The sequence below is a fragment of the Aptenodytes forsteri genome, unplaced genomic scaffold (assembly GCF_000699145.1).
Source record: "Aptenodytes forsteri isolate BGI_AS27 unplaced genomic scaffold, ASM69914v1 Scaffold69, whole genome shotgun sequence".
NCBI lineage: Eukaryota > Metazoa > Chordata > Aves > Sphenisciformes > Spheniscidae > Aptenodytes > Aptenodytes forsteri.
Genome location: NW_008795885.1, coordinates 3,224,178 through 3,251,427, shown reverse-complemented (window position 1 = coordinate 3,251,427; position 27,250 = coordinate 3,224,178). Strand labels below are relative to the sequence as shown.

Below are 27,250 nucleotides of genomic sequence, written 5' to 3'. Positions count from 1 at the left end.
CATCAGCATTTGTTTGTGTTTCATGTCTCTATGTCTAAAATATATAAAGGTCACCTGTTTCTCTTTTTCCGATGCTCTCTGTTGGAATTTTCTGATTCACTGCCACTGCTGGTGTTACAGCGAGACCGTGATCTGGAGAGGAGAAAAGCAACATCTCAAGGTGAATTAATCTACTAACATCTGAAGTACTGAAGTTCCAAAGAAGGAATGAACAGCACTGCAAAGACATTACTAGGAAAATCAGAATTAAAAGACTCTAGAAGGCTTGTGTACACCTGAAAGTCATACTGTCTTTTTCTCATTAATTGATTGGGAATAACTGCTTCGAAGGTAGTGCACCCAGAGTGCAGTGTCAGGTGAGTGCTATTTTCCTTTTGAATCATTGCACTGCATTTTTGTTTGTTTGTTTTATTTTATCTCTCAGCATTCTTTGTGTATATGCCACAGTGAAATGTTTCTTTGAGATGTGAAATGTTTTGTCTTTAAACTGTATGCATTCTGGCTCTTCTTGCATACTGTGGGACACCCAACAACACACTAATTCTGGTTTTGCAGGCAAAACAAAATGCTCACCAAATCTGTCTTTTTCTATTCACCTCAACTTCCATCTGGCTTCTAGTAAGTTCATATCATTTTTCAAGTGTCAGGCAGTATGGAAGAAACACCACTAACACTGTGATTCTGCTGATCTTTACAAATACAGAAAGGCTGAAGTACACACGTTGGCAGGTGTGTGTATCGGCACAGCTTTGGGATGACCCGATGTACAGCTACAAAGATGGTGCAACATGTGAGGAAAAGGAAATAAAGCAGTTACTTCCGTATCACCTCTGACTGTGAAGCTTCGAATGGTAAGGTGACATTTATGGCTCTGATTATTTATTACTGAAAAAGACTGGTGGAACAGGCTGATGCTGAACTTCAAGAAGAAAATGGGCATATGCCTACCTACAGGCAAACTCCAATCAGTAGAGAGAAGTGCTTGGCCACTACTATCTGAGATCCTTAAATCCTTGATTGCCACCAGTCAACATTCTGGAGCAGACAGATCAGCTGTCAGGGCTCTGGTCCTAGAAACTAGGACTCTGTTACTGTACCACTGGGCTAGGTCCTAAAAAATGGCACTCTCATCAAAACCTGGTCTGGACCATTCTTCAGTGTGATGATGGTCTCTGAATGACTCCAAAGAAAGACACATTTCTCTGCGGCACTGACAGCCCAGCCGATTAGTGGGGAAAGTTGACCAATATTAACATGAGTTGGCCTAGAAGGATTTAGGATATCAGGAGTTAGAATCAGTGATGATTTTGCTGCAATGGAAAACAGAAATTTTCTTCTGAGGTCTCTGGGCCTGAAATAGGAGATATAAGGGAATGACTCCTGATGCTGCTGGCAGAGACACATACTTTCTTGTGCCTCCTGGCTTTTCTTTTACTCTTTGATGAGCCACTTTCATAAGAGAACAGATTTGTTCAACCACACCTCAAACAAGCTGAGTGAAGGCAGTTCATTAGGTATAGGTAACAGGTAAGGGGAAGCATTTCATGACAAGGTTGAAGGCTATTGACAAGCACCTGCTTACGGCATGTTCTAACAGTTTAGGGAGAAGAGCCCAAACAGGATGAGAGAGACTTCCTAGGGAACAGAATAGCTGCAGCACGGACCCCCCTGAGTGTCCCATCTGGTCAGGGACACATCACTCTACCCTCTTTCTCTGAAACTAGGACACTGTTATAGATGTCCTTCTGTCACGTCTGAGAATCCCATGAATTTGCCCATAATACCAATGAATTATGGTTGGTTTTATCAAATTGCCGTGTCATTAATTGCCTCACAGTCTATTGAGTCTGGTCTCCCCCCTCTCCCAAACTAGGAAATCATTAACTCAGATAGCTCCCATTCAAACAGAAATGTTTTAGAATAATAGAATAACCAAAGCCTAGGAAAATCAGTTCAACCCAGCTTGTCTGTAGGGAGTAGGCTTGGAAAAGTGAAATTTCCTCAGAGGAGAAGCAGAAACCTCTCCCTATCCCCAAATTTCATGGTGCATAATTTAAAGCCATTGCGAGGCTCAGGATAGCCAGTTTCCCAGGTAAAAATACACATTTCTGGGTGAAGCTGAAAGTGGGGATAAGAAAGATGTATGTTACTGCAGAAATATGTAACCCCAAAGGAAGAAGGAAGATTAAAAGATGGTGTCCAAAAGATATTGGGTCAAGCACATTCAGAGAATTCAGAGCAATAAATGTCCCAGAACTGCAGCAGACCTTACATGTCCAAAAGCATACCTTTTTTCCCCAAAAATCTTATTAGATGTTTAATAAATATTCCACTGATCTTGAATCTCAACATTAGTAGATCATGCGAGCAACACTGTTCTTTCACATTTCCAGGTCATCGGAACGACTCTGTTCTTTTACATTTCTCAGCATTTAAAGTATTTTCTTACTCTGATTTAAGCAATTTATCCCATAAGGTACCAAGGCAGAAAAATCGCACCATGGCATGAGAAGTGTGGGATAAAACATCCTATTTGCTCAAATTCAAGATATGCCTTTCTCTAGCTTTTCAGGAATGGAAATCTGATCCACCTTATGGATACTGCACATCAAATTACCTTGTGTTCCCTGTCAGGAAAGCACTTGCGGGGAGACAGCAGGGCTGCTGAACTGTCAGCTGAGTGGCAGCTGCTCATGCTGGCTGTCAGAATATTATCTGTTACTGAATATTAAACATCAGCTTTTACTGAACTGAATAAAATACCAAAAATTGAAACAAAGGTGGTTTCCTAAGTCAGGTGCAAGAACACATGAGATCATCCTGACCTCTGACAATTACAAAGCACCTTTCATCCTTTTCTCATGTTTTCTTGGTCATGCAATATATTTGATATTTTGCAGGTGGTATATCTATATGGTCTGACACAAGGAGCAAGAAAGAATGCATAGTCAGTTTGGCAAGAGAGACAGAACAAATACAGCCCAGGAAGGGGCTTGGGGGATGGGGTGGGTTGCAGGATTTGGTATTTCAGAGAAACAGTTGACAGAGAAGGCTCATATTCTGGTGCAGTCCTTTTCTGATTAAAATGAGAGAAAACTAGGAAAACTGTGAGGAAGTGGAAAAGGTCTATTCCCATATACAATAACAAACCTATAGCTTTGTAATGTAATACAGCAGGCACAGCCTTTGGGAAGAGGTCCCTTCTGAGCACTGGCGTTTTCCACCTGAGATGCCTAACTAAATCCTCTCAGTTTTATGTGCTGGCCATCCACCTTGGGACTATCACTGGGAGCTTGTAATGGTAACATCCTTCAGAAAAATAATCTGTTATCTTATAATAGGTGCAAAGTACATGAGCACTTTCCCTGACTTCCTGTGATTGTCCCTGAGATGCCTGTATCTCTGCCAGAGCTCCTTTCCCATACTGTAGCAGTGAATCAGATCCTGGGAGTGCCTCCTCTCCTTCACAAGCTTCAAGAGACTCTGACGTTGAAATGCACTGTGCTGTCTCCTTCTTCCAGCAGCCAGGGCAGGAGCACAGGAGCGAGGAGAAGCACAGCACAGAGTCATGGCAGGCAGATGTGGCACTAGAGAACTCCAGATGCAAAAATCTGTCAAAAGCTGAAGTTGTTGAAGGGCACACCCAAATTCACACCAGCATTTTATTTGCAAATGTGACAACTAGTCAAGACTGTACAGGAAAAAAAAAAGCTTAAGAAAAAAATTCAGTAAAAAATGTGCAAGACCGTAAGAAGTTGCATATGCCTCTGCACCTACCTTTTGCAGGACAACTAATCTCAAATGATAGCACGCTTGCTTTCAGAACAGATTAATTAAAAGTGGACTGGGAGGCTGGAGAACTCAAAACAAAATCTGCAGATGCAAAATCCAAAAGCTAAAACTTCTGGAATTGACTTTCAAGTTGCAGACAAGCATTTAGTAAACTTCCACAAACTGCTTCTAGCATGGTGTAGTAACAATGTGCAAGGTAGCTTGTAGCAATCTGTGCTGTGATGAGGTTATGCTACAGAGCGTTTTAGCAAAAGTTAAGATAGGAAAGAAAAAATTAAATGGGCGGAACACAACAAGGCTTTTAAACATTTAAGAAGATGGAGGAGAAGGAAGGAAGGAAGGGGATGCAGGGAACTAAAATATGATCAGTACCTTCACTATCGTTTCATGGCTGCTATAGGTTATATATTTACCTTCTCCTTTGCTTTAAATCTGAATCTTCACCACTGTTTTGATTTTTCCTGTGACATTAAGGAAGTTTTAATGAAATACCATGGGGTCACTTAACACAAATACAAAAAAACTCCCAACTTTTAAAAAGAGAAAAAACTTTACAAAGGTTTTTTTCCAATATGATTTAAGGCAGATAAAAAAGGGCATGTGCTTGTTTTAAACTTTTCAGGACACCTCTACAATAAGTCACAAAGGTATGATCCCATTCAAGCTCTCATTGGAAACCCCTGACTTGCAAGGTTAGGCATGGTATGCTAGCCTTTAGAGTTTCCTACTGTTTCCAGCATAGCAAAGCCTGATGTTTTCCTCTCAGTTCCAGTAAAAAGTACATAAACAACACGGCTATTGTTATTAAACAGTTGAAAAAGGAAAGTGCATGAATAAAACCAAGATTCAGGAAGACATAATTAGGTTAGAATCTACCTACTATTGTCAGTCTTCACAGTCTCACATATGAGATAAGACTTTTAAAAACATTTTGTTGGTGTGGTGGCCCAAGAGAAAACTTGCTGTTGGCACGACCACCTCTCCACTGAGTATATCAGCCAAACGCAAATCCCAGATGAGAAACACTTCGCATCTCAAAAAATTTTCTACTGCATAGTGCACAAACGTTCTTTTCTTGGTACAAGACAGTTTTGCACTGCACATCTCTATTCCTTGGTTTTTACAGAGCCCAACAAGTCCTTCTGACAACTAAGCTAGCAATGAACAGAAAACCCATTCAGGAAACACATTGCTATTAACACTTACAAGGGCTCTATCCAACAGGGTAAATCAACATAACTCTATTGACTTAGGGAGAGCTACACTGATTTACTTTAACTCAGGCATGAGATCACTTAAGCATACACCATGGGTGAGTTTCTTCGCTCCTGTTCTAGACAGCTAATAGCAGATTAAAGGTCTGGAGCAGCTCAGAAACTTGACAAATATAAAAGCTCCACATCTAACCACATTTCCTCATAGATACAGCTGTGTCTTCAAAGATTCCTTTGCAAACCCTGGCTTTGAAAGCCAAACAGGTAATCACTTCAGAGATGTCAGAAGGAGATGTAACTCCAAAGTGCCGGATCGCAAGGCAGTCCTAGAAGACTGCGATGAATATGGCACAGTAGCTATGCTTGTCTATACTTCACAGCAGATCACAGCACCAGGGTACCTTAGTGATGAAAGCAGCTTCTCAGCAGGACAAATCATCCTAGGTAACATGTAGTCTCTCAAAACTGTATCACTTCAGAACTGTCCCTGTAATTCGCATTTTGGACATACTCCAGGACACACAGCACAGAATCTCCATCCATTTAATTTTACTTCTCTAAGTTACTCAATTCAGCACGTACCCATTAAAAACATATTAAGTATCTCATAGTTGTATTTGTGCTGGCATCCTCTCTAATGTAAAGTAATTCACACATGGGAGTGTTGAAGACAGCTTTATGGCTCATTCATTTAATCTTTGTTGTACTTAAAGCAAAGCAATGTATTTAAAGCAAAACACTGCTTTGTATTACAAGCTCACTGTCGAGCAAGCAACATCCATCAGTCCTTTGCTTCGCAAGGGAAAAATAGCTGCAGCAACTGAAAGGATCTTGCACGTGCCAATAATGCAATTTCTTATATTTTTAACACTATTTTCCTAGTACCCAGAAGAGCACACAAGCAAAAAGCCTGACCAAAGCTTCCTTTCTGAAAGCAGATCTGGTATTGTTGCTCAGGGTTTTTTTGGACTAACAACTGGCCCCTAGAGTACCCCTTTTCCCAGAACCCAGTTGCATCTCCAAGAGCCTTTACTGAACACAGAGCATGCAGGACCTCAAGCTTTCTACTGTGAGAAGCTAACAGTAATTAACCCCGGGGCTCTTACCTCCTCCGAACTGGCTGCCCAGACTCATTCTCGCTGCCACCTGACGGGTTTCGTCGCCGAGAGTAAGGAAACTTTGGTGATTTATTGCGGTCACTGGGAGAATTATACAGCCCACTAGGGTTAAAAAGGAAGAGCAAACAGTTGGCTTTAAAACTTCCAGGAGAGTTAGACCAGCTAACTGAGATTCAGCCTACAAAAATGAGAAGGCTCACACATACACTTACATACATATTCAGCTATACATGTATGTGTGTGCGTGTGTGCTATGTAAATACAGGTGGTACTGCTTTCCAACAATAAATATTTTACACTGAACCTTGAAAATGTAGGAGAGAGACCCCTTAGCATTGCCAAGCCAACAGCTCTAAGCTTACAAAATGTAGAACCAAGTATATACATATTCTTTTAGCATGATAAAATTTCTGTGCTTTAGTATGAGTTAACCAACCCAGAGCTAGGCATTCAAGTGCACCTCTATTCTTTATGTTTTCCATGGATGTAAGTATGAAAACAGTGTTACTGTCGCGACACACATCTTCATCACAGAGTTAATGTGAAACAATTTTAGCTTCAGCTCTCTGATGTTCATCCACGCAACCCTCTGCAAATGCTCTGGAGGTGTTTCAAACTTCAGGTTATGTACTTAAGCCTGGGTGGGACCCAATGGGTTGGGTTGTTACTGAATTAGATGTAGACTATCAAATGCCTGTATAGATTATCCTGTGATACCTTCCTACAGAAGTGTAAGAACCTGTTGCAACAGTGTAACGGAGCCTGCAATGGAGTACATATCACTCTAAGGTGGTGATGGTGGGACTGATGTTCCACGACTTTGTGGAGGAAGGATGCTAAACTCAACCACACATCTTTATCTAACATTACTTAGCCCTTTTCACAATAACTGTGTGGTAAATATGATATTCTCATCAAATTCCAGTTAAGGCATTTCTTTCTGCTTTCCTAAAACCTGCTGGCCTTCAAATTGGATATATTCTTCTTCACCCGCTTCTGCAGACTGCCAATGACAGCACTGCTCTGCACGATTGAAAAGTTGCCACAGTTCATCTCAATGAGAATTATTATTGGAAGCTGTGAAAGCCTCTGTGCAGCATACAGTAGGCTTATGTGTCTGAAACTGTGCAGTCCTCTAGAACAGATGGACTTGCAAAAACTCAATCCTACCATTCTTTGGCTGCTGGGGCATCAAACTTCCTGCTATTCTGAGAGCAATTTTAACACTGGAGCCATAATGTGACAAGCTGACACCACTTCTTCTTTAAAACTCACAAATAAACTTCTATCATAGCAAGAGAATATTTGCACACTGCTTTGTCCTTACTCTGAAAACTCTTGATGTTTACAGGAGCACACAGGGTAAATCATCATGGTGCCCCAAAAGACACACCATGTGTAGATCTGAATGATCACACAAAAGCAGGACTGTACTGGATTACACTTAATGTGCCGTCTAGTTCAGTGGCCTGTTTCCAACAGTGGCCATAAGCAACTACCTACAGGAAGCAAGAAGTTGAATACATATGACAGCTCCCCAGTGCTCGTTCAATCCCCCACTATCACCAGTCCAGGGGACTTACTGAGCCAATTGCTCTACGGCTGTCTTCAGAAGCCCTTGGGGGTTTCTCTTCCATGACTCAACCACCTTCTCCCAGGAATCCACTAACTTCCAGCATCCCTTCTAAAGGAGGACTACAGGTCTCCTACTCAAGGTGAGGCACTACTTGCTGCCTTTCTCAATGCTTTTAAACCACCTCCAACAGCTTCATCAACAGATCCCAAGTTCTTATGCTGGAAAAATACAATCCTGATCTCTTTTTCCTTTCTCTGTACTACTCGTGATTTTCTAGACCACATCCCCTGAAATTATCTCTTTCCCAGGCTGCAGAAAGAGTCCTGCCTGGCCTATGGTCCTTGTACAGGTTTCCTGCACAGCCATTCACACCCTTGATTACCCTTGCTGCCCCTCTCAAAGCCTTTTCCTTTTCCTGAGATAAGAACATCAGAACTGCACTCACAATTCATGGAGCAAGTATGTGATCCACAAATTTATGTAATGGCATAATGCTGTTCTCTTGCTTTCCTAACAATTGCTAATTGTTTTTCTGACTGCTACATAGTTGATGTTTCCATGAAGTTATTCATCATAACTCCACAGCACCTCATTTTACTCAGAAATCTACGGTTATTTTTTCACCCCCATGTGCCTCTCTTTACACTTACTCAACATCATCCACCATCTAATGACTTGTCACTCATACCTTAGGGGTCTTTCTGCCACTCTTCACAGACAACTTTCACTCTCACTATCCTAAACAATTCTGTCCCATCACCAAACCTTATCACCCTTTTTCCAGGTCTTTGACTCGATAGCAGAGGTCTATGAACAGATCTCTGTGGAAAGCTCTCATCCACAGACCACTTCCTCCTACACCTACTTTCCTAATTTTTAACTGATTATTTACCCATGACAGGACCATTATATGCAATACAGATTTATTGTGACCCTGTTAATACATTAATATAGTATATCAACATCCTTCAACCTATTGCCATGGCATGATATTTACCATTGCACAATACCTAGGACATCATGCCTCGCCTTACCTCTGCGGGCCATTTTCCTCCCATGGTGCGCTTGTTTTACTTCTTTGGGTTTCTGGACTGTTTTCATTTTTCATCTTTTTAAAGCTAAATAGAAGTACAGATATATATATTTTTTTTTAAACCCATAGTGTACAGATCACATGTTCTCTCCCCCTGACCTCTTAGAAATTAATCTTAAAGGCATACAGTCATTACAGAGACCCACCCTGGCATATAGCTATTTGCCTGCTATGTGAAAGAGAGCAAACAGCTGCTATGTTGAAGAATCTTTCCTAGAAAGAGAGATTGGAAGGAAAAAAAACAAGATTTGAAAATCAGCTCTACTAGCTCATAATTATGGCTGCAGTGAGTCAGAAAAAAGGTCAATCTTGCCTCAGAATAAACGAGAACAGGTGCTTAGGCAAAAAGTCTAACAATAGGGCAAATATACAATATGCTCTCACAGTCTTCCACAATATGCAGTTAACAGATTATTGAACCAGAGGCTTTATCTGCTTTTTATTCTACATAACACTTGATGGAGCTTTCTTCTATGGATTTACTCAAATACCTCATGAACATTTTTTAATTTTTGGCATAAATAGTGCGTGATAGCAGTGTGCTCCAGTATTTAACTACAGCACAAACAATTATTTCATTTTGTTTCAAAACTTCCACCCTGTGTGCCTCACTAGTTCTGTGCTTATAGAAAGAAAAAAGGCCCTGTGAATGATGGTTCCCTAATCACAAACTCCACCCAATAATTTTTTTTTAGACATTTTTAACAACTGTCTCATCTCTTTTCCAAGTGAAAGAGTCACAGACTCTTTAATCTCTCCCAGTATAGGAGTCACCACATACCTCTGATTATCCTTATCATACTTCTCTATCATTTTTCCAGGTCTACAGTACCTTCTTTAAGATGGGAGCAACGAAGGCAGGGGTGATAACTATTCAAAACTTGACAGACCACAGGTTCAAAGTAGCATAGTCTTCTCATTCCTTCCCCAGTAACCCCTTATGTTTTCTTTTTGCTAGACACTGAGCATAGATCTGACAATGTGAAAGAGCTGTCTTCACTGACTGCTGCAAGGTTAAGTACCAGGACAGTCAAGATAGTCACCTGACTTAAGAGATATATCAGTGTTTGTAACCAGTCTCCCATCGTACCTACAGGAGACAGGGGGGAAAACAGCAGATACTCCAATTCTTCCTATTCCTACCATTCTCACAGTGTCAGGTTTCACAACTTCCAACCCATTAATGCTCCTAGATAGCCTGCTCAGTGCCACTCCAAGTGCTGCAAGGTGGCTTCCAGTTGGAGCATGCTTTTGCACCCCTCTTCTCGCCAATGGCTAGTCATGCTTTTCCTGCATCACTATCTCTAGACCTCGCTTTCTACATAAACAAGCAGTTCACCTGATACAGAACTAGACAGCCACATTGACTTCCACTAAGCTCTTCAAGAAGTATTACTGACAGCAACCCAATACAAGCATTAGTACCATGTATCTTTCCAAAGTGCAACTTAAGCAGGAAAAAAAAAAGCTTTACAGATGCTTACAGAGAGGAGGACATAAGCCAGAGTTCTTTGCCCAGAGCAGGAGCTAACAGACTTGGCTTTATGAAGGAATCGTGGCTACTTAACTCACTAATCCACTTTTAACCTCAGCCTTTGGTTACTACAGGTCACTGAGTTAATCATTTAATTCTCACATAGTGAACAAAATGCAAAGCTACAGTAAGTCAGCAGGAAAAGAAATTAGATTACACTTTATCAGGTAAATCATTTTCTTAATACTGCACCTATTAATTATTGACTCATACGTGCATAAAATCTATTCCCAAGCTTAAAAATATGTGCTTACTACAGACCAAGCAAGTAACTCAGGTAAATATGTTTCAGTCCTCTAGTGAAAAAAACAATTGTTTTTGCACAGCATAAACTACTGAACAATACTTAGATTGAAGTTGGGCTTAAAAGAAATTTGAATAATGTTCTCAAATCTTAAAAAAGGGAGAGAGAGAGAGAAATGATCTTGGGGTGTGAAATCACTGCATTAGATTCCTAAGTCATTATTCATTCAGAGCAGACACACACTTTACAGCTAGAGAGCTACAGCATGGCAGCTCTTCAGATACTGGTATTGTCTCCAGGAATGCAGCTGCAAAAAGGACTAAGTTCATTTGAAGTATTTCAAAAGGTTAGGATCTGAATTTCATGTGAGATTACTGTTGTTGGGGATTTTTATGGTTTACCTTGAATTTATACCACGTATGCAGAAGTGACCAACTATGTATCTCAACAGTGAATGAAATGTTAAACTACAAAAAATCAGCTTGTAAGAGCTGCTGAAAGATGCTTTGCAAGCATGACTGACAATTAATGTGAGGATTATATAGGATGGAATAAACTACCAAACCGTAAATGCTTCACAAAGTATGTGTGCTGCCTTTCACGCATACTAAGCCTGGAAGACCTGAAAGGTGTTTTACATGTGCAGAGTCACAGAGAAAAACAAATAAATTTCTAAATAGAAAACATGCAAGAAAAACAACTTCCAACACTTTTTTGCTGGAAGTGACTAACACTATTTAAAACTGTGAGTCAGTGAGAGTCTGCCTGTGAATTGCTTTTAAACTGTCAAGGTAAGAAACTAAACTCAAAAATGTTGAAGCTGCTGTGTTGAGAGCCCCTTATTTTGGTTCTTGGTCTACAACCTGCCTATTCATTTCTTTTTAACAGTTCGTTGCTAAAAATTTATACACAGCATTTGGAGCACAAGCTGTAGTGAAGTGCTCCTATCCCTTCCCAATACAATCATCTCTGCACTATGGAATAAGGGTACCTCTTGCTTTGTACCTTTCGCTCTCCTAACAAATCACAGAATGACAGAATGGTTGAGGTTGGCAGGGTCCTCTGGAGGTCATCTGGTCAAAGCCCCTGCTCCAGCAGGGCCACTTAGAGACGGATGCCCAGGACCATGTCCACATGACTTTTGAATATATCTCCAAAGATGGAGACTCCACCAGCACTCTGGGCAACCTGTGCCAGTGCTCAGTCACCCTCACAGTGAAAAAGCGTTTCCTGATGTTCAGAGGGAACCTCCCGTGTTTCAGTGTGTGCCCATTGCCTCTGGTCCTGTCACGGGGCACCACTGAAAAGAACCTGGCTCCGTCCTCTTTGCACCTTCCCTTCAGTGTTTATATACCTTCGTATTGTTTTCTGCTCAGTGGCCTAGCTTCAGCATGACCAAGTGGCAAAATCATAAACTTTCTTTTAACCCATGATTAGTATTATTTTCTAAGGGCTAGAATATTTGATTAAATTTCCCTCAAACTGAGGAAGCAATTAAACTCAGCTCTTCTTTTTTGGGGCAACTGTTCTAAATATTAGGCAATAGGAAACACTATCCACCACGTATTTGCAGTAAATCTTTTAGACCCTTTTTCAGAGGTCAGTCCAGATACCTAGTATGTGAAGCCCACAGCTTCAATGGAGCTATAAGGCCAGAGGTGCTCAGCTCAAAAAAAACTGTCAGGGTAGTTGGGTATGCAGAGGCAGACATTCAGGCAACTAAGCAAAAGAGTTAGGTGCCGAGTTTTTGACTCATTGTTTTGTCAGATCACTCTTTTTTGATTCAGGCACCCAAATTCCACCTAAAATTAAGGGTGGGGATGTAAATCCCTTTGAGCCTCACCTCTTTCTCTCAAATATGCCTAATAACCAGAGATGTGCACTTTAGCACTGATAAACACAGCAGACCACGCAAATCCAGAGGAGCCCTGGCAATTCACTGCTCCTAAGGATCAGGCACAAACACTCATGAGTTTTGTTCTGGATTTACCGGTGTAACAGGTAATGGACTGCAACATTAACAGCACTGCTGGAAGAGAGGCCATGCCCAGCTCTTCCCTGCCCACACATCCCAAGCACAGCTTGCCCTGTGCAGAGGCAGAAGACACATGCCCTGGGGGCCCTGCCAGCCAGCCCACAGCTCCCAGGGGAGAGACACGTAGGACTTCACAGGACTATCCTGACCAATGCCCCTTGGGTCATTATCTGGTTTTTTCGTATTTAAAACTGAGACTGTTTGCCTTCCCATTAACTTGTCCTGATCCATGGGTTTCCAAAGTCTGTGTCACCTGGAACACCTGTTCCAGGCTCCTCAGAAGATCAGGGTTTGTTAAAATGAATTATTGGGCAACACTCTCTGACCTTTGTCAACAGAAAATCAGACGGTCCTACACTTAAGGGAAGGCTGAACTGTTACTAATGATTACTAAATGTGTTCCTCTGTCCAATGCAATACACAATCTCTTAAAAGCTGGAAGGGAACTGCTGGTCTACGTACCTTTTCACAGGGGAAGGTGCAATAATTTTGGTAGTTCCTTCATTTTCCCCATTTGTTGTAATCTGGCTCATGTTCTTAGATCCTGAAAAAAAAACCACAAACAGAACAGTCCTGTAGCATATATGCTTGCACACCTATTCAGCATAATCACCTACTGAACACAGAGCAGCATGAAAGATAAAAGGATACACAAGACATCTGGTGCATGCTCTACTTGCTAAGGGTGTATAAGGATCACACTTTTATGTCTTATCCTTATTTCTAGTTATACCACGTCACAAGAAAGTTTAACATGGGGGACATTCATTACCCTTCCACATGAGACAGAGGAGTTTGAAGCTGCTGTTCTCACAGGGATACTATGCCATTGCCACCAAAAGTGAATTCCCTCTCAGTCATCAATGAGAAGGAAGGTATGAGGAGAATACAGGGTATGAAAAAACCTGGGAATCTCCAATGTAATAACTATGGCCTCTGAAACAATCGTTAGATTAGATGGTAAAGCAAGATTAGTATGTTTGTTCTAAGAAACCATTTCAAATTGATGTAGCAACACAGTGCAACACAACGCTAATATATCCTAAGTTATGACCAGGAAAATAGTAACTGTAAATCAATAGATTAGAAAACTAATAATGTAAATAGAGAGAGACAATAAAGAGTAATACTCTGACAGAGACAGCTGAGGATCAGTTTCAATGAGTCAGAAACTTTTGGCCAATATTTGAAAGTTATCTGCCTAGTTTCCAATTTTGTGCCGAATACTCTTTCCATTTTGATCCTGCACTTTTCGCACTGTTGGCAACTTAAGTCCCCACCTGAGCCATGAAAAGGAACCCGAAGAAGCAGGAGGAACATTCACCTCCCACTCTTTTTGAGCCCCCATATAACAGGCTTTAAAGAAACAGATTTGTATATTCATGATTTAGAAGCACTGAGGGCCAAGGGAATCTGGGTATTTCATACTGGGTTAATGTCAAAGTGGCGTGATAAAATTATGCTCTACAGATGTATACAGCTCAGTATCATGAACAAAAAAAGAAGTGTTCTGTTCAGCTTGGTACATAGTAATGTCTAAAACATCAAGACAGGTTTGTTCCTACTGGTGCTATAATTTTAGTTTCCATACTGTGCTATTACTATTAATCTGTAATTTTTCTTTAGTTCACATATTCTCTTTCTATCTAACCGGCAATTTCAGTAATTTCTTACAAAACTGTTATCACCTCCAGAAACAGATGTTAAGTAAAACAACAAAGCAACATCACTGATCATGTACATCAGCTCTGGACAGGATTCTGAGCGTGTTCATTGAAGATAATGAAACAGATTGACTGAAACCTATAAGACTGCTAACAAGAAAATACTATGGCCTCTGGGCACAAGCAACAGCATCATGGTCTTGTTAATATAGTAGTACAAACACAAAGCCTTTTTGTTTGGCTAAAACTAAAATGTAATGTCTTAAATTAAGCTGTGGCGAGATTTTGCATTATAAGCTTTCTCCACAATCTCAGAGAATTTCTCCACAATCTCCCTCAACTTTCCTTGCCACCCCTTTGGCACACGAAGTCTCCGGACTCTCCTCTACTTCAACAAAAATACTTGAGATATCCTAAGGCATCTTGTCTGGCCATCAATTGCCTCTCCTACAGGTTAAATCTGCTAGTCTTCTGCAGATGCCTCATATGCTGCAGAGGGTCTCAAGTGGCATTAGTCGCCTTTGCTTAAGCAACTCAGCCAAGCCCTTTACATGTTTGACCTTCACTTTTAATGATGGAGTTTACTTCTCTCCTTAGTTTTTCAGACTAATGCCTGGCAGGGGAGGGCAGCAGCCTGGGTCCTGTCTTGTACAATATTTGCTCCTTCAAAGCACTTTTTGTTGTTTATGCAAGCATAAGCACTAGGAAAAATTTGGAATATTCTGAAGAAGGAAATGCAGAATGGGCACAGATTCACAGACAGAAAGGAAAGTAAAGTTTTGGCATTCTGAATGAATCCTCTATTTTATACAATAAGAGACAACCAATTCTCCAGACTTTCTGAAGCACTGCACATCTGCCCATACAGTTATTTTCTGTTTTCAAGAATGAAGCAACAGCTACACTGCCGCTATGACCTGCTTGGTAAAAAGACAGAATTACTGAACAAAAAACTTTATTGGATTAATGTGGATGAGAAAATGATCAGAAAAAGAATCCGCAATCTTCATTAAGGCCATAGAAGACTGCTACAAAAATTCTTCCTCTGACCTCTAAAAAGAGAAGGATGCCTACAGTCAAAAATCACAAATAAATAAAGATGACATCGCATAAGAACAGGAAACAGAAATTTCCCACCTTTAAGGAAGGTACTGGTAGCGAAATGAAAATGAAGTAGGTCAAAGTGTTAAACTACAAGGATATCTCAGGGTTTCTGACCATATTTTTTTGCATGCAGATACATTTAACTTGCCCTTGCTAGGCCATCAAATACATAAGATAAAATAACCCCCTATAGTAATTTGGCCCACAGAAGTATTGAAATCAGCAAAGATATGACTTTTTCAAAGGAAATAATTTCAGTACTTCACATATTACTGTGTAAGGGAGGTAGCTTCCAATTATGCCCCTCAGCTCATTACTTGAGCCCAAGCTCATAACTTGATGGAGCAATACAAACTCATGCTCTAAAACATGTCATAGCTATGAAACAACTGCCAGAAAAATTGCCAAGGGTCAAGTCCTGTAAAAGTAATAGCCACCTCCAGAATTGATCCTTTGCTAAGTTTGGCAATAGCCTTTACCATTCTGCTGACACCCAGTCGTCTCTGGGTGTCAGATGATGGGGGTTTATGCAATGCAGAGCCAGTCCACCCAAGTGCAGAATGTCTGTGATGCCTTTGCAACTCCCTGAGTGCCCTGCACGAAGGCTGGTGCTGCAGAGCCTACATGGGGCACCGCAGCTTTTGGAGCAGCCAGTACTAGTAAACCCTTACAAAAGCAGCAGCTCCTTCTCACTGTTGAGTTCCCTGGTTACCACTCTACTATTTTACCAAGTACTTAGTTGAGGGAAAACCAAAGAAAAGACAACATACCAGTGACTGTCACACAGAGGCAGAATCCACCCAGAAATGCAAAATAGGTTTCTACTGAGACAAGACCTCATATTAGCCGTGTTTGACTCCACCGCTGCCCACAATGAGGACCTTTGCTTTGCTTTTTAAAAAAAAAGCTCTTGCTTTTGTACAATTCTTTTGTACAAATAACTAGCTTAATCAGGAGCTTTCTGTCCACACTTACAGAAACTGTAATAATTCTCTTTAAGTATGTTCCACCTCGTGTATCTTTTACTAAATATAGTACTGTTCTGCCAACATACACCTCTGTATGATAAAGTACCCCTAATATAAAAGAATAGACTCCAGAAAAACTGTCCAAGCACTAACCCCATTGCAATAACTTATCTATACCGTTTCTTGCATGCCAAGGTAATAGGCCTCTCAAAAATACCTTAGATAGCCAGAAATCTTGAATATCTCACTTGTAGCAGGTTTTTCTGGTTGTTTACCTTTTGTTAGATAAGTTACTGTCAGCATTCACTGCACCAAACTTTTCCAATGAGGTTAATGCACACACTTTGATTCCCTTTTACAGCCATCTTGATTTGTACATTCAATTGAAATAGACTTACATTTCTAAAAACTCAAATGGCCAAAGCCTCAGGAGCCTGGCAAGCTAAAGCTTGTCATGCCTGTTTCTTATCAACAAAAGCCATTTCACTGACTTTATCTGGAAGTAGTGTTTGTATTTAAATCTATTAATGAGAGCAGAAGATAGTGTCATCAGAAGGAAAACATGCAGTAAGAGCTCATGCTTTGCACTGTGTGTTACTAAGAGCCTGTAAAAAATGAATGGACTTCCATATGTCTACACTAGCATAGTCTACTCTGTGATAATGTTTAGTTTCCAAACCTGTAGCCTCAAGGGTTTGTGCATCTCACACCACATGCGCGAAATGCAGATGCGGTCACATCCATCCTTTTACAAAACATAGGATTTAAAATAAACTTTAAAGTGTAAAGCGCAAAGTAAATAAATAATTAAATAGATAAAATTACCCCAAGATTCATTTTCTAAAATTTAACTTTGAAACCCAATCTCACAACTTTCTTTGAAAAGTTTCATGACTTTGAATGTGCCAGACCAACAGTTCTAGCTACCATGACTGAAGCTGGCGAAGCAGGGTAATGATAGGTGTCTGTGGTAATATGTAAGTTAGTCAGCGCAGGGACTGTGGCTGCCTGTGATTGCTTACAGACTATTATAATACAGACAGTACTGTAATGTTAATACCCACTCCCGATTCTCCACCTGCCTTTTAATCAGAATGGCAGCACTTACTTTACACTAGTTTATACAACTACCCAGCATGCAAGGCAGGGACAAATCAAGTCCTCAGCTACCAAACAACAATAAACCCTAAGCAATGTATTTTCCACTGCTGAATAAACTCAGACCCACAGCAACAGGTCTGGTCACATCAATGTTTGCCCAGAGAGGATGTTCCCAAGGAGCTTTTTGCGTGCAGCGTTCAGCCAAATGAATAATGAACGCCTTCACCCTACGCACTGTTGCGAAAGCTGAACGTTATCAGTCTTGCCCTAAGAGGGTAAGACAGAATAATGAGAGATCCTGTTCCACGTTTATGATTTGCAACCAGAACAAAATGGCACTCTAACTCTCTCTCAGCTGAAATGAAAAGGGGAGAATAAGCAAACGAAACAAGCTACGCACATCTCACATATAAGACGTTACAGAACAAAACAAAAAAACCCTTCTCCAACTGAACACCAACTTGAACGCCAACCTAAACACACACCAGAAAAAAAAATCCACTAGTATAGAAACACTGATTGCATAGCCATTGAAGTTTCCCGGTCTGATTTTTCCATTAGCCCTAGAACAACTGAGATATGAAATGCATTAAGCAAGTGACAAAAGGGAGGTTACTGCATTTTAAACCACTGTAATCTGGATTATTAGGAAAATAATCTGCTATGCTAAAGCCAAACTGTCTACACTGTCTATCTTATCAGGGGAATCAGTCAATGGCAGTGGCTTTTACACAAGAAAGATAGTTTCTCTCTGTTCACAGTATCGTCTCCTTCAATCCCTCTCTTAAAGCACAAGTATTTTTACTGAAACCATAAAAGTAAATATTTTCTATCATTGTCTTGGCATCTACTCCAACTCCTAACCCAGAGTTCACCAAACGGCTGCAGTCCTAATGACTTTAGCACGCTTAATGGACCAACAAGACAAAGAAACATTATTAGTCGCTCAGCTCTACAAAAGACAGCTAACCTCTACCTTCAGGTGACAGAAAAAAAACCATTAAAAACACATACTATGTAACTGTGAATAACAACAGAACATGTATACAAAAAGAAGGAACAAGGGAAAACATTTTAATGAGATACCAGAGGTTAGAGGCTTTAGCACTTCACACACACCTCTACAATGGAGGCAGTGCAGACTGCACATGCTACAGCCATGCATTTGTAGCTACTGGTTCATCTAATTGCCCCCAAAACCACTGCTGTGGCTGGTACCACAACTGGCACCAACAGATAAAACAAAACAAAACAAAACAAAACCAGAATGGTTAATTGAACTGGCTGCAGGAAGGAAGCTTTTCATGCGCTTAACTTTACAATCTTAAGAAAAGGAAAAAAGTAAAGCAGCAGGTGAGGAAAGATGTTGAACTTGGAGAAGGTGGAAGGAAGATACTGCATAAAAACTATTTGTAAGTTGCTACTGGGTTTTGGGAGAATAAATGGAACTCTGATTTTCATTCCAAAAAGCTAAATTATAAGCCATGTCCAGCTGGATCCTAATTTAACTGGCATTTGGCAGAAAACACCATAAGAAATATGTAATACATGCAAACTAAAATTGCCCTGTTTAAAATGTTGAACAAGGCATACTTAATCTTATTACACCATACTAGAAACACAAAATTAAGAACAAAGGACTAGCTATCAATGATAACCATCGGCATAATCTCATTATGCAAAAGGAATATTTATTTTAAGAAGAAATGTCATATTATTCTCTCAAATATTTCAGCCAGGGAAAGTTTTAAGTAACTCATAAGACTGTTTACACCACCAGGCCCATTTCCAAGATAAAAATTATTCTATAAAAGTAAAACCTAAATTGGATTAGTATTTTTAAACAAGTGATGCTTAAAATATATCAAACAGACTTGATTTATTTTATGAAATGGACTTTGCTACATCCAAGAGCCGGTTTAGGTGAAAAGAGGTGGATTTATCCTAGTGACATGCAACAGGCTGTCACATGGTGTCTGACACATGGAGAAGTAGCTTAGTCTGCCTTCAGCATCTGAAAGCCCATTCAAATGGAGAAAGAGTACTAGATGTCTATCATTGTGAATACCCAAATACAAAATGAAAAAAAAAAAGTAAAAAATATGCTCATTTATAGGGAAAGATGGAATTTGAATGACATAGCTCTCTTCCTTTAGCCCATATTTGAAGTGGGAAACGAAACAAATTCATTTAATTTAAAAATCATTTGAGTTAATATACCCACCCCAGTGGAAAATGACTGCACACTTGGAACACGTGGGTTATCAATTAAGTTGAATTAAAAGCAAAACAATCCAGATGGGGGATACAGATTATACAAATACATATGAGTAAGATGGTGAAAAAGCAGCCTTTTTATTTTAAAGTAAAACAAAGTATTTAAATCCACCGAAACAACAAACACACATTGCCCACAGAATTCTACATCACATTACATCAGCAGAATGCGCCATGGGAAGGTTTCAGTTTTCCTCACAAGTCCAGTCAAAGAGACGAAAAAAAATCAACAAGCACAACACGCACACCCTTGCAACAATATAGACTGACTTTCACTGCCTGTGCTATGGCAAACATTATTTTCAACTAAGGGCTGAGTTTTGGCTGAAAAGTTTACCTCTGAATAGCCACACAACTTTCTGCACAACTGGACAGGGGACTAATGAGTGGGAAATGCTGTTCATCTTGAACTGCCACCCTAAGAATGGGACAGCCCAGCTGAACAAAAGTCTAAGTCACTATTAGGTTCAAGGGTGAACAGCTTCTTGTCCTCTTAGGCACCCATTGACAACTGCAGACACAAGAAAAAGATATCATAATCAGAAAGCAAAGCAATCCTTCTCTTCTTACACTTACCTAAAAAAAACAAAATTAAAAAAAAAAATCTGCTGTAAGCTGCTTGTATTTTCCAATGGCAATACTTTTAATTACACTGCACTTCAAGACCCACTGCAGCTAAAAGGGAGAACACACCAGCTTTGTTTCTGAGTCAAGAGACAGCATCCAGAATAAACATGGGAGGTTTCCAGATGTATATACCGGCTCTCTTTTTAAAAATGTGGACTCTCAAAAGTTTATAATGCTGTCCTAACCCATGATAAAGAGAAATCTTACTTACATTTTAAAGCCCAGACAAGTTTTTTCTCAAATTGCTAACACACATACATGTATACTTAACTCCATGCACGAGTTCGACTGAAATCTGCATGACTGCTGTCATAGATGAAGCTAAGCATACACGCATAATCACATGTAGAACTGGAGCTTGACATTAGAAAAGCTTTTTGCCTCTATTACTAAATTTCAGGAAACATCCATTATTCTGGGCATGACTCCTGTGATCTGTGCTTAATCTTACACGTTTCCTCTAACACCTGTAAAAACTTCCAGCTTCCCCTGACATCTTCAGCAGGCAGAATAGATTTCCAGCTCACACATCTGAAGCATGTTAAAATTGCAGAGGGCATGGCACTAACTTCTGTTCCACCTAATATCAAAATAAAGGGATACTGCCCTTGAACTGGGAAGAGGATGTACAAGAGACACCTTGGGTCAAGCAGCTGGAACAATGGGATATCAACCAAGACACACAGGTATAAAATTCTTTAGTGAGAGACAGGACTCCTAAAAAAAACATGTTCTCACGGCCTGTTTTCAAACTTCCCTTTCATACTTTACATTAGACTTACAAACATGGGGTTTTATCATGTTTAATCCATACCACCTCTTTTACTTTTATCCACAAAGCCGGAGTTTTTAGATCCAGTTAAGGTTAGGTATAAATACTGACCTAAGGCAAAAGAGAGAATCCATTCTGAGAGATCCTTGAGGACACTGCAGCAGTTCTGAGTCCCCTCTTGAAAACGAAATGAACCAAAGACCAAAGAAGACATCTCTCCACAGCCCAGGAGAGAAGGACTTACCGGTCTGTTGTGCTCTTTTGGGGTAAGTCTTGCTGCGGCTTCTTTCAATGCACTGGTCGGGCCGCGGGAGCTGCACAGAAGGGTCTCTGGTCATTTGCAAAGATGTCCGGCCACTTGAAAACACAACAAAACCATGGGAAAACACTTGGAAAAATGATCAAAGAAACAGAGGATCTTTAGATTGAAAAAAACCGCACAGTGCAGCATGGGCAGCATGTTTTGTTAGCTATTTACTTCTCATCCCAGCTCTGGTTCTCCTGCAGAGCAGCACTACCCTGACTTTTGTTTTGAATCAGTCACTGGCAGAATCATAAACAGATTGTGCCAATCTCTTCTATACTGGGTATTTTCAGGAGGAGCTACACAACTAAAACAAAATGCTGGTTTATGAGGAAGAGCCTAAGATAGTGCGACCTTTTGTAACCTCGAATATTCTAACAGAAGACTTTCTTAATTAATTTGATTACTTCCTCAATTCTTTCTGTAAGTTTTTATCTCAGGAAAACACATATTTAACATTGTTCAGTTCCAGTCAGTAAGGGGCTACTTCTCTGCCATGTGGAATGACAACGTAAAGGGCATGGAAAACCCCATGCAAAGCAAACTGTAATAAAGTAGTCTCATCAGCACAGGCCCAAATGATAATAAATTGAGTAGAAGCCCTGACTCCCGTTTACAGTAAGGCTCTTCTTCATCGCAAAATTTAAATAAGTTATTAAGTTTAAATAAATTCTTTTCTGCTCGTTTTAATGTTCCTCTCCATGTGACTAAGCAGAATAAAGCGTTCATAACAAAAATGTAAAACAGGCCTCATATTCCTCCCCAAAACTCCATGTTTGCTTCTGGAAACTTACTACACAAGAGAAGTAATTGTTAGTATTAACTCCCAGTTGCATAAACACCTGCAGCTCAATGACTTAGAAGTAAACAGGTATCATACTAGCAAGGGCCAAGCAACTATATAGGCATCACATATGTAGATTTTCTGATTTATGTGAATAGACTCCACTAGCATGATTGTATTTTCACCGATAGCCCCACAGGGGTAGTCAGCACTGCAGAATTTTTATCTTCTCAAAATTTTAAAAGAATTAAAGGACAAAAAAACCTCAAATTCTAAGAGTACATCACAGTAATGCTGGTTTTTGATATTCAGTTTAATGGGTTTTTTGCTCCCAAGTTAGCCAGAAAACACTTCTATTCAACTTTTAAGTTCGGCAAGCATGCCAGTCTTGCAAATTCCAGAAGAGGTTTTAACAAAACATCTGGGGATAAGACCTTCCACTCACACTAACACCTCCACGTATTAACCAAAGCATCTGATCTTAAGACAAGGAAATTGCTTTCCTGAAAACTGTCTGCCACCTAATGAGAAGTACCTAGAAGATTAAAAAAAAAAAGGGGGGAAAAAAAAGCCAAAAGATAATATTATGGTCCCCTTACATACACAGTCAAATGGTGGGATTATGGTTTCTGCTTTGAGCTAATGATGTGTACAGATACGCAACACTGTCACTTCTTTCGGTGCTACAACAGGGACCAAAGGTAAAGAGGGAAGACAATCAAAGCTGATGGATAAGCAAAGAAAAGATTCTCAAAGCACATGAAAATTAGTGCTGAATTCCAAGACGAGAGTTAACATGTCAAACACCAATTGATTATCACTATTTATCATTAACGCTGTATAATCAATATGGTGCAACTAGATGTCACAACCCACATTTACTAGAACATCCACTCAGGTCAGAGAGAGTCCTCAAGAATCCCTGCAGCAAAACAGGGAACACTTCATGCTAGAAGGGAAATACATACTTTAATGTGTTCTAGACAAAACTAACATTATAAACACAGCTGTCAGTAATGACCATCATCCCAACATGGCAATTCATATCACAGATCACCCTTGAAACTTCAACTTCCTTGAAAGGAAGATGAGCTTAAATGCACCACCAGCAGGAATAACTCAAATGTAGTTAACCGCTTCATGGTATTTTTTTAAAATTCATTGGAAGGTCCTGGTAAGTACAAAACTTTCTCCTCCCCAGCACCAATGCCCTGCTCCAATCTGCTGAAATGGTCCAACAGAGGAAACTCTCATCCGCAGTAGTCTGGCAGGAATCCACTGAACTCCTGTTCAGTTTCACAGATGGGGTTATATGGGTCAGGATCCAACTAGAAACAGTACATTCATTCCTCTATTATCTACAGTAAGAAGCTGGATCATGCCTGATAATGTAATAACCCCGATAATCTGTATTATTATGAAATACGCTGAAGAAGATGGGACAGAAACACACCAGTGATCCTGGCTGGAGACAGTTGACATTCAGTCACATGAGCTCAGGCTCAGCAGTGGCATAGTCATCTCTCCATCAGTAACACCTTCCTTACAAGCAAGATCTTACATCCAAGGGTAACAGACAGTTGACAATGAATTCTGATTGGCTGATGACAAGGGTAATAGAGCTACTATTACACGCTGTTATTAGTACCTACCACAGATACTAACTCCAATCCAGGAGCTGCTGGAGAAATTGGGGGCCATGGTTTTCTTGTTTTCAGAAAAGTCTTCCTAAGAGGCAGTGACAAAGAACTTCCTAACTAATGATTGTCAGCCTTACCCATTATGATCCATGTATTTCTTGTGTGATGGTGGAAATACAGACAGGAAGGAGAGACAGACAGACAAGCCAAAAATAAACCTAAACAAACCTGGTATATTTGCAGGCCATGGGAAAAAAAAATCTTGCCATTATAGTAAATAGGACCTTTTCACCTAGCAGTTTCAAAATAACTACAAAAGATGAAAACTGTTTTTATCCCCAGTTGACCAGCAGGGAAAATGAAAATGGAAAAAGAAAGGGTCCTGGCTTTCAGATGTGGTTTTGATTTGCTGCTTTCCACCCTCCCTTTCAGGTTCACTGAATATGCGACTCAACCAGACCATGAATTATTTGGCTCAAAATTGCTCAGCCAATGTGACAGAATTGGATTTAAAACAGTGGTCGCCAATTGCCAAATCAAGCGCCTTACTCACTAGACAAAGACCCTGTCATTTCAACAGACTTAAAAACATAAAGTCTCAATAAAAGTCAGTAAAAACTATTGGGTTTCTGACATCTTACAATCTTAACTACATCCTATATTCTGCTAGTCCTTTGTGGCAGAGCAGCTAGAGGATCTTAAACCCACTCTCCCTGCCACATCTTCCTCTGTATCACGGTATTAACTGCCCTTTATTCACACTGTCTGCTTGGTTAACTCAGGCTAAAATTGAGACTAAGTGCTCCCTATACACCCTTAGTCTGAAGTTTACTGCATCTTTCAAGGCTTGCAGCCTTGAATGCTTATCCAATTTTGCCAGCTATTCCAGTTAGAAAAGATACCCCCATCTCCCTTCAGATCTGCCCTCATTTTTATTCTTAAATCAACAGCACTGTACCAGCAGTACTGCTACAGAATTAGACATAACCATTCGGATCAAGAGCCCTTGACATAGCTCAATTGCAGCTGTAAAGAAGGACATCACAGTTACAGACTTTATACACTTCTTTGCACCAGCCCTTTGTTAATTTCCAGAAGAAAGGCGGCAGCCAACATGCCTCCTTGTTCTGGTATTCCCCAGTTGTCAGGAAAAAACCTTTAGGACATGAACATAATTTCAGGACTTCTAAGGAGATTTTGACTTAAAGCATTGCCAAGGCTGCTCTCACTTTCACTACGGGCTACAGCAGGCCCTAGCCAACTCTGGGGATCTGGAGCATGAGAAGTAACTCACATTTGTCCCAAAACTGCCAGACTCCCAAGGGGAGTATGTTAAAATGGCCCTGATTCATGCTTTGTCAGCAGAACTGCTCTGAGTCATAGTCTGTGTGAGGTTTTTCTTCCATTGGAAGAAAAGAAGGAATGAAGAAGGAATTAACTGCAGTTTAAACAATGAAATAAATTCACCTGTACCGATGTTTATAACCTATGGATCCAAACTTGCTGAATTTTCTTGACAGAGAGTTTGATTCATTCTCTGGCACTCTATGTAGTTTGAAAAAAAAAACAACAGAATAAGTTACATAGATAGTAGCATAGTCCCCTTCCCAAGAAAAGAGAAATACAAACTTTAGGTTCCAAAAAAAATAATTTTCTGCTAGCTCCTCTTCATCCCTACCTCCAGGCAGACTCTTACGGGGTTGAGAGCTCCACAAAGCCGTATGTTTATGCCCTCCTCTTTTCACTACACACCTCTTTATTTCAGGCTCTACTGTAAACTGCTGGCAACAACAGTTGGCAACAACCTTTCGCTTAATATTTCACAGGAGCAGGCAAAAACATCATGCCACAGTAATGAGACTACAGGAGGGATTCTGAGCTTACTCATTTACAGCACTGCTAAAGCCAGCCCCAAGCATCTCATCAACCAGTTCCTAGCTAGACACCATTGCACATTTCTGTTCGTGTTTTTGCAACAATAAAAGAAAGTGGTTTGAGATGTGTAATATTGGAAACATTTTATACACTTCAATAAGTACGCAAAACATTATGGAAATTCAATGAGTCTTTCTACCAAAAAACAAAATTTCTGTGCATTGTAGGAAATAGTAATGTCTGAAATCCAAAGGCCTCACTCAAGTCAAGGCTGCTACAAAAAATTTGATGGTTAAATACCTAAAAATTTATATGGCAGCTTAAATCCTGCCATATGCATTTGCGGATACTTCTGTTAAAGCCTACTTTATGCAACCTGCGATACTGTTTCAAAAAGAATTCTAAGACAAAAGAAACCACCGAACTACCCAATTTTAAAATTATTGTTTCACATCATTGTAAGAAAATGGAAGGCATCCCCTTTTAAGAGCATTCTATAACCAAGAGCAAAAATATGTTTCCAGGCAGCAAGCCTGTGTTACACCACTCTGTAGGTATAACAACGTTCTTACTCAAGTCTTCCTCCTTTGTTAATGAAACCACAACTTCTGCATCACTCACCTGAAAAATGTATGATGTTCTACACAGCATTTCCACAGATGTTTGCATGTGATCTTGTTACGTGCTTCAAAAAAGAAGGAAGTTTCATTGCACTGAAAACAAAACAAAACAAATCAATATTGTTATGAGGGATTCTGCCAGTGAAGTGAGTCTTCATTTACTGAACACAAGAACCAACCATCTCGTATCAATGCACATAAGAAAAGACATCAGTATGAAGAAAAGCAGGTTCTATAATGCTGTAGAATTCTTCATTTAAAAGAGGTTTTCTTTTTGTTTTCTCATTGCCTGAAAATAATTATTTAAAGAATCAATTCCTTAGGTACAGAAAAACAGAAAAGAAGATTATTGAAACACTTCTGTTCCTTCATTCTTGTTCGTAGATATGAGGTTTTTTCCTCATTAAAAAGCACAAGGTTTTTTTCAAATAGTATGTTTCTGATGTTTTCTGAAACTGCACCTCAGATGTCAAGCAAAAACATATTCCCAAGGCTCTGTTTAACGGTATACAAAAAGGCAAGAATAAGTGAAAGAAAGAAACTCAAGATTTGTGATAAACTAATATGAAGCAACAACACAGAGAGAAAATGCACAAAACATACAAGTAGAGAAGAACCAAGGTGAAACTGGAAATAAAAAAGATGAGAGGAAGGAAAGATTAAAAAAAAAATTAGCTAACTTCAGAATAATTCAAAATACAAGAAAAAAGGTCAAAGGCAAAAGCCATAAAATCCACCTTAAAATCTCTTAAGGAAGACAACAAAAAAGAATATTCAAAGCTTAAAACCTAATCACTGGAAATTGGCAGTCAGTACAATAGACATGAGAAAAAGGCAGGGAGGGATCACAGAATCATAGAATCCCTGTGTTGGAAGGGACCTCTAAAGGTCATCTAGTCCAACCCCCC

General features: G+C 39.9%; 1 protein-coding gene across 1 annotated transcript in view; it reads right to left on the bottom strand.

The window, feature by feature from the left end:
• The window catches only part of EPB41L4A (erythrocyte membrane protein band 4.1 like 4A), a 91,508-nt gene that overhangs the window by 20,830 nt on the left and 43,428 nt on the right, over positions 1-27,250 (bottom strand). Inside the window, exons 12-19 of the mRNA XM_009284203.1 lie at positions 26,344-26,435; positions 25,315-25,392; positions 21,364-21,476; positions 13,069-13,150; positions 8,735-8,818; positions 6,113-6,226; positions 4,206-4,253; positions 55-132 (exon numbers count right to left, since the gene is read on the bottom strand). Coding sequence (XP_009282478.1) covers positions 55-132; positions 4,206-4,253; positions 6,113-6,226; positions 8,735-8,818; positions 13,069-13,150; positions 21,364-21,476; positions 25,315-25,392; positions 26,344-26,435 — 689 coding nt within the window. The remainder of the gene's footprint in view (positions 1-54; positions 133-4,205; positions 4,254-6,112; positions 6,227-8,734; positions 8,819-13,068; positions 13,151-21,363; positions 21,477-25,314; positions 25,393-26,343; positions 26,436-27,250) is intronic.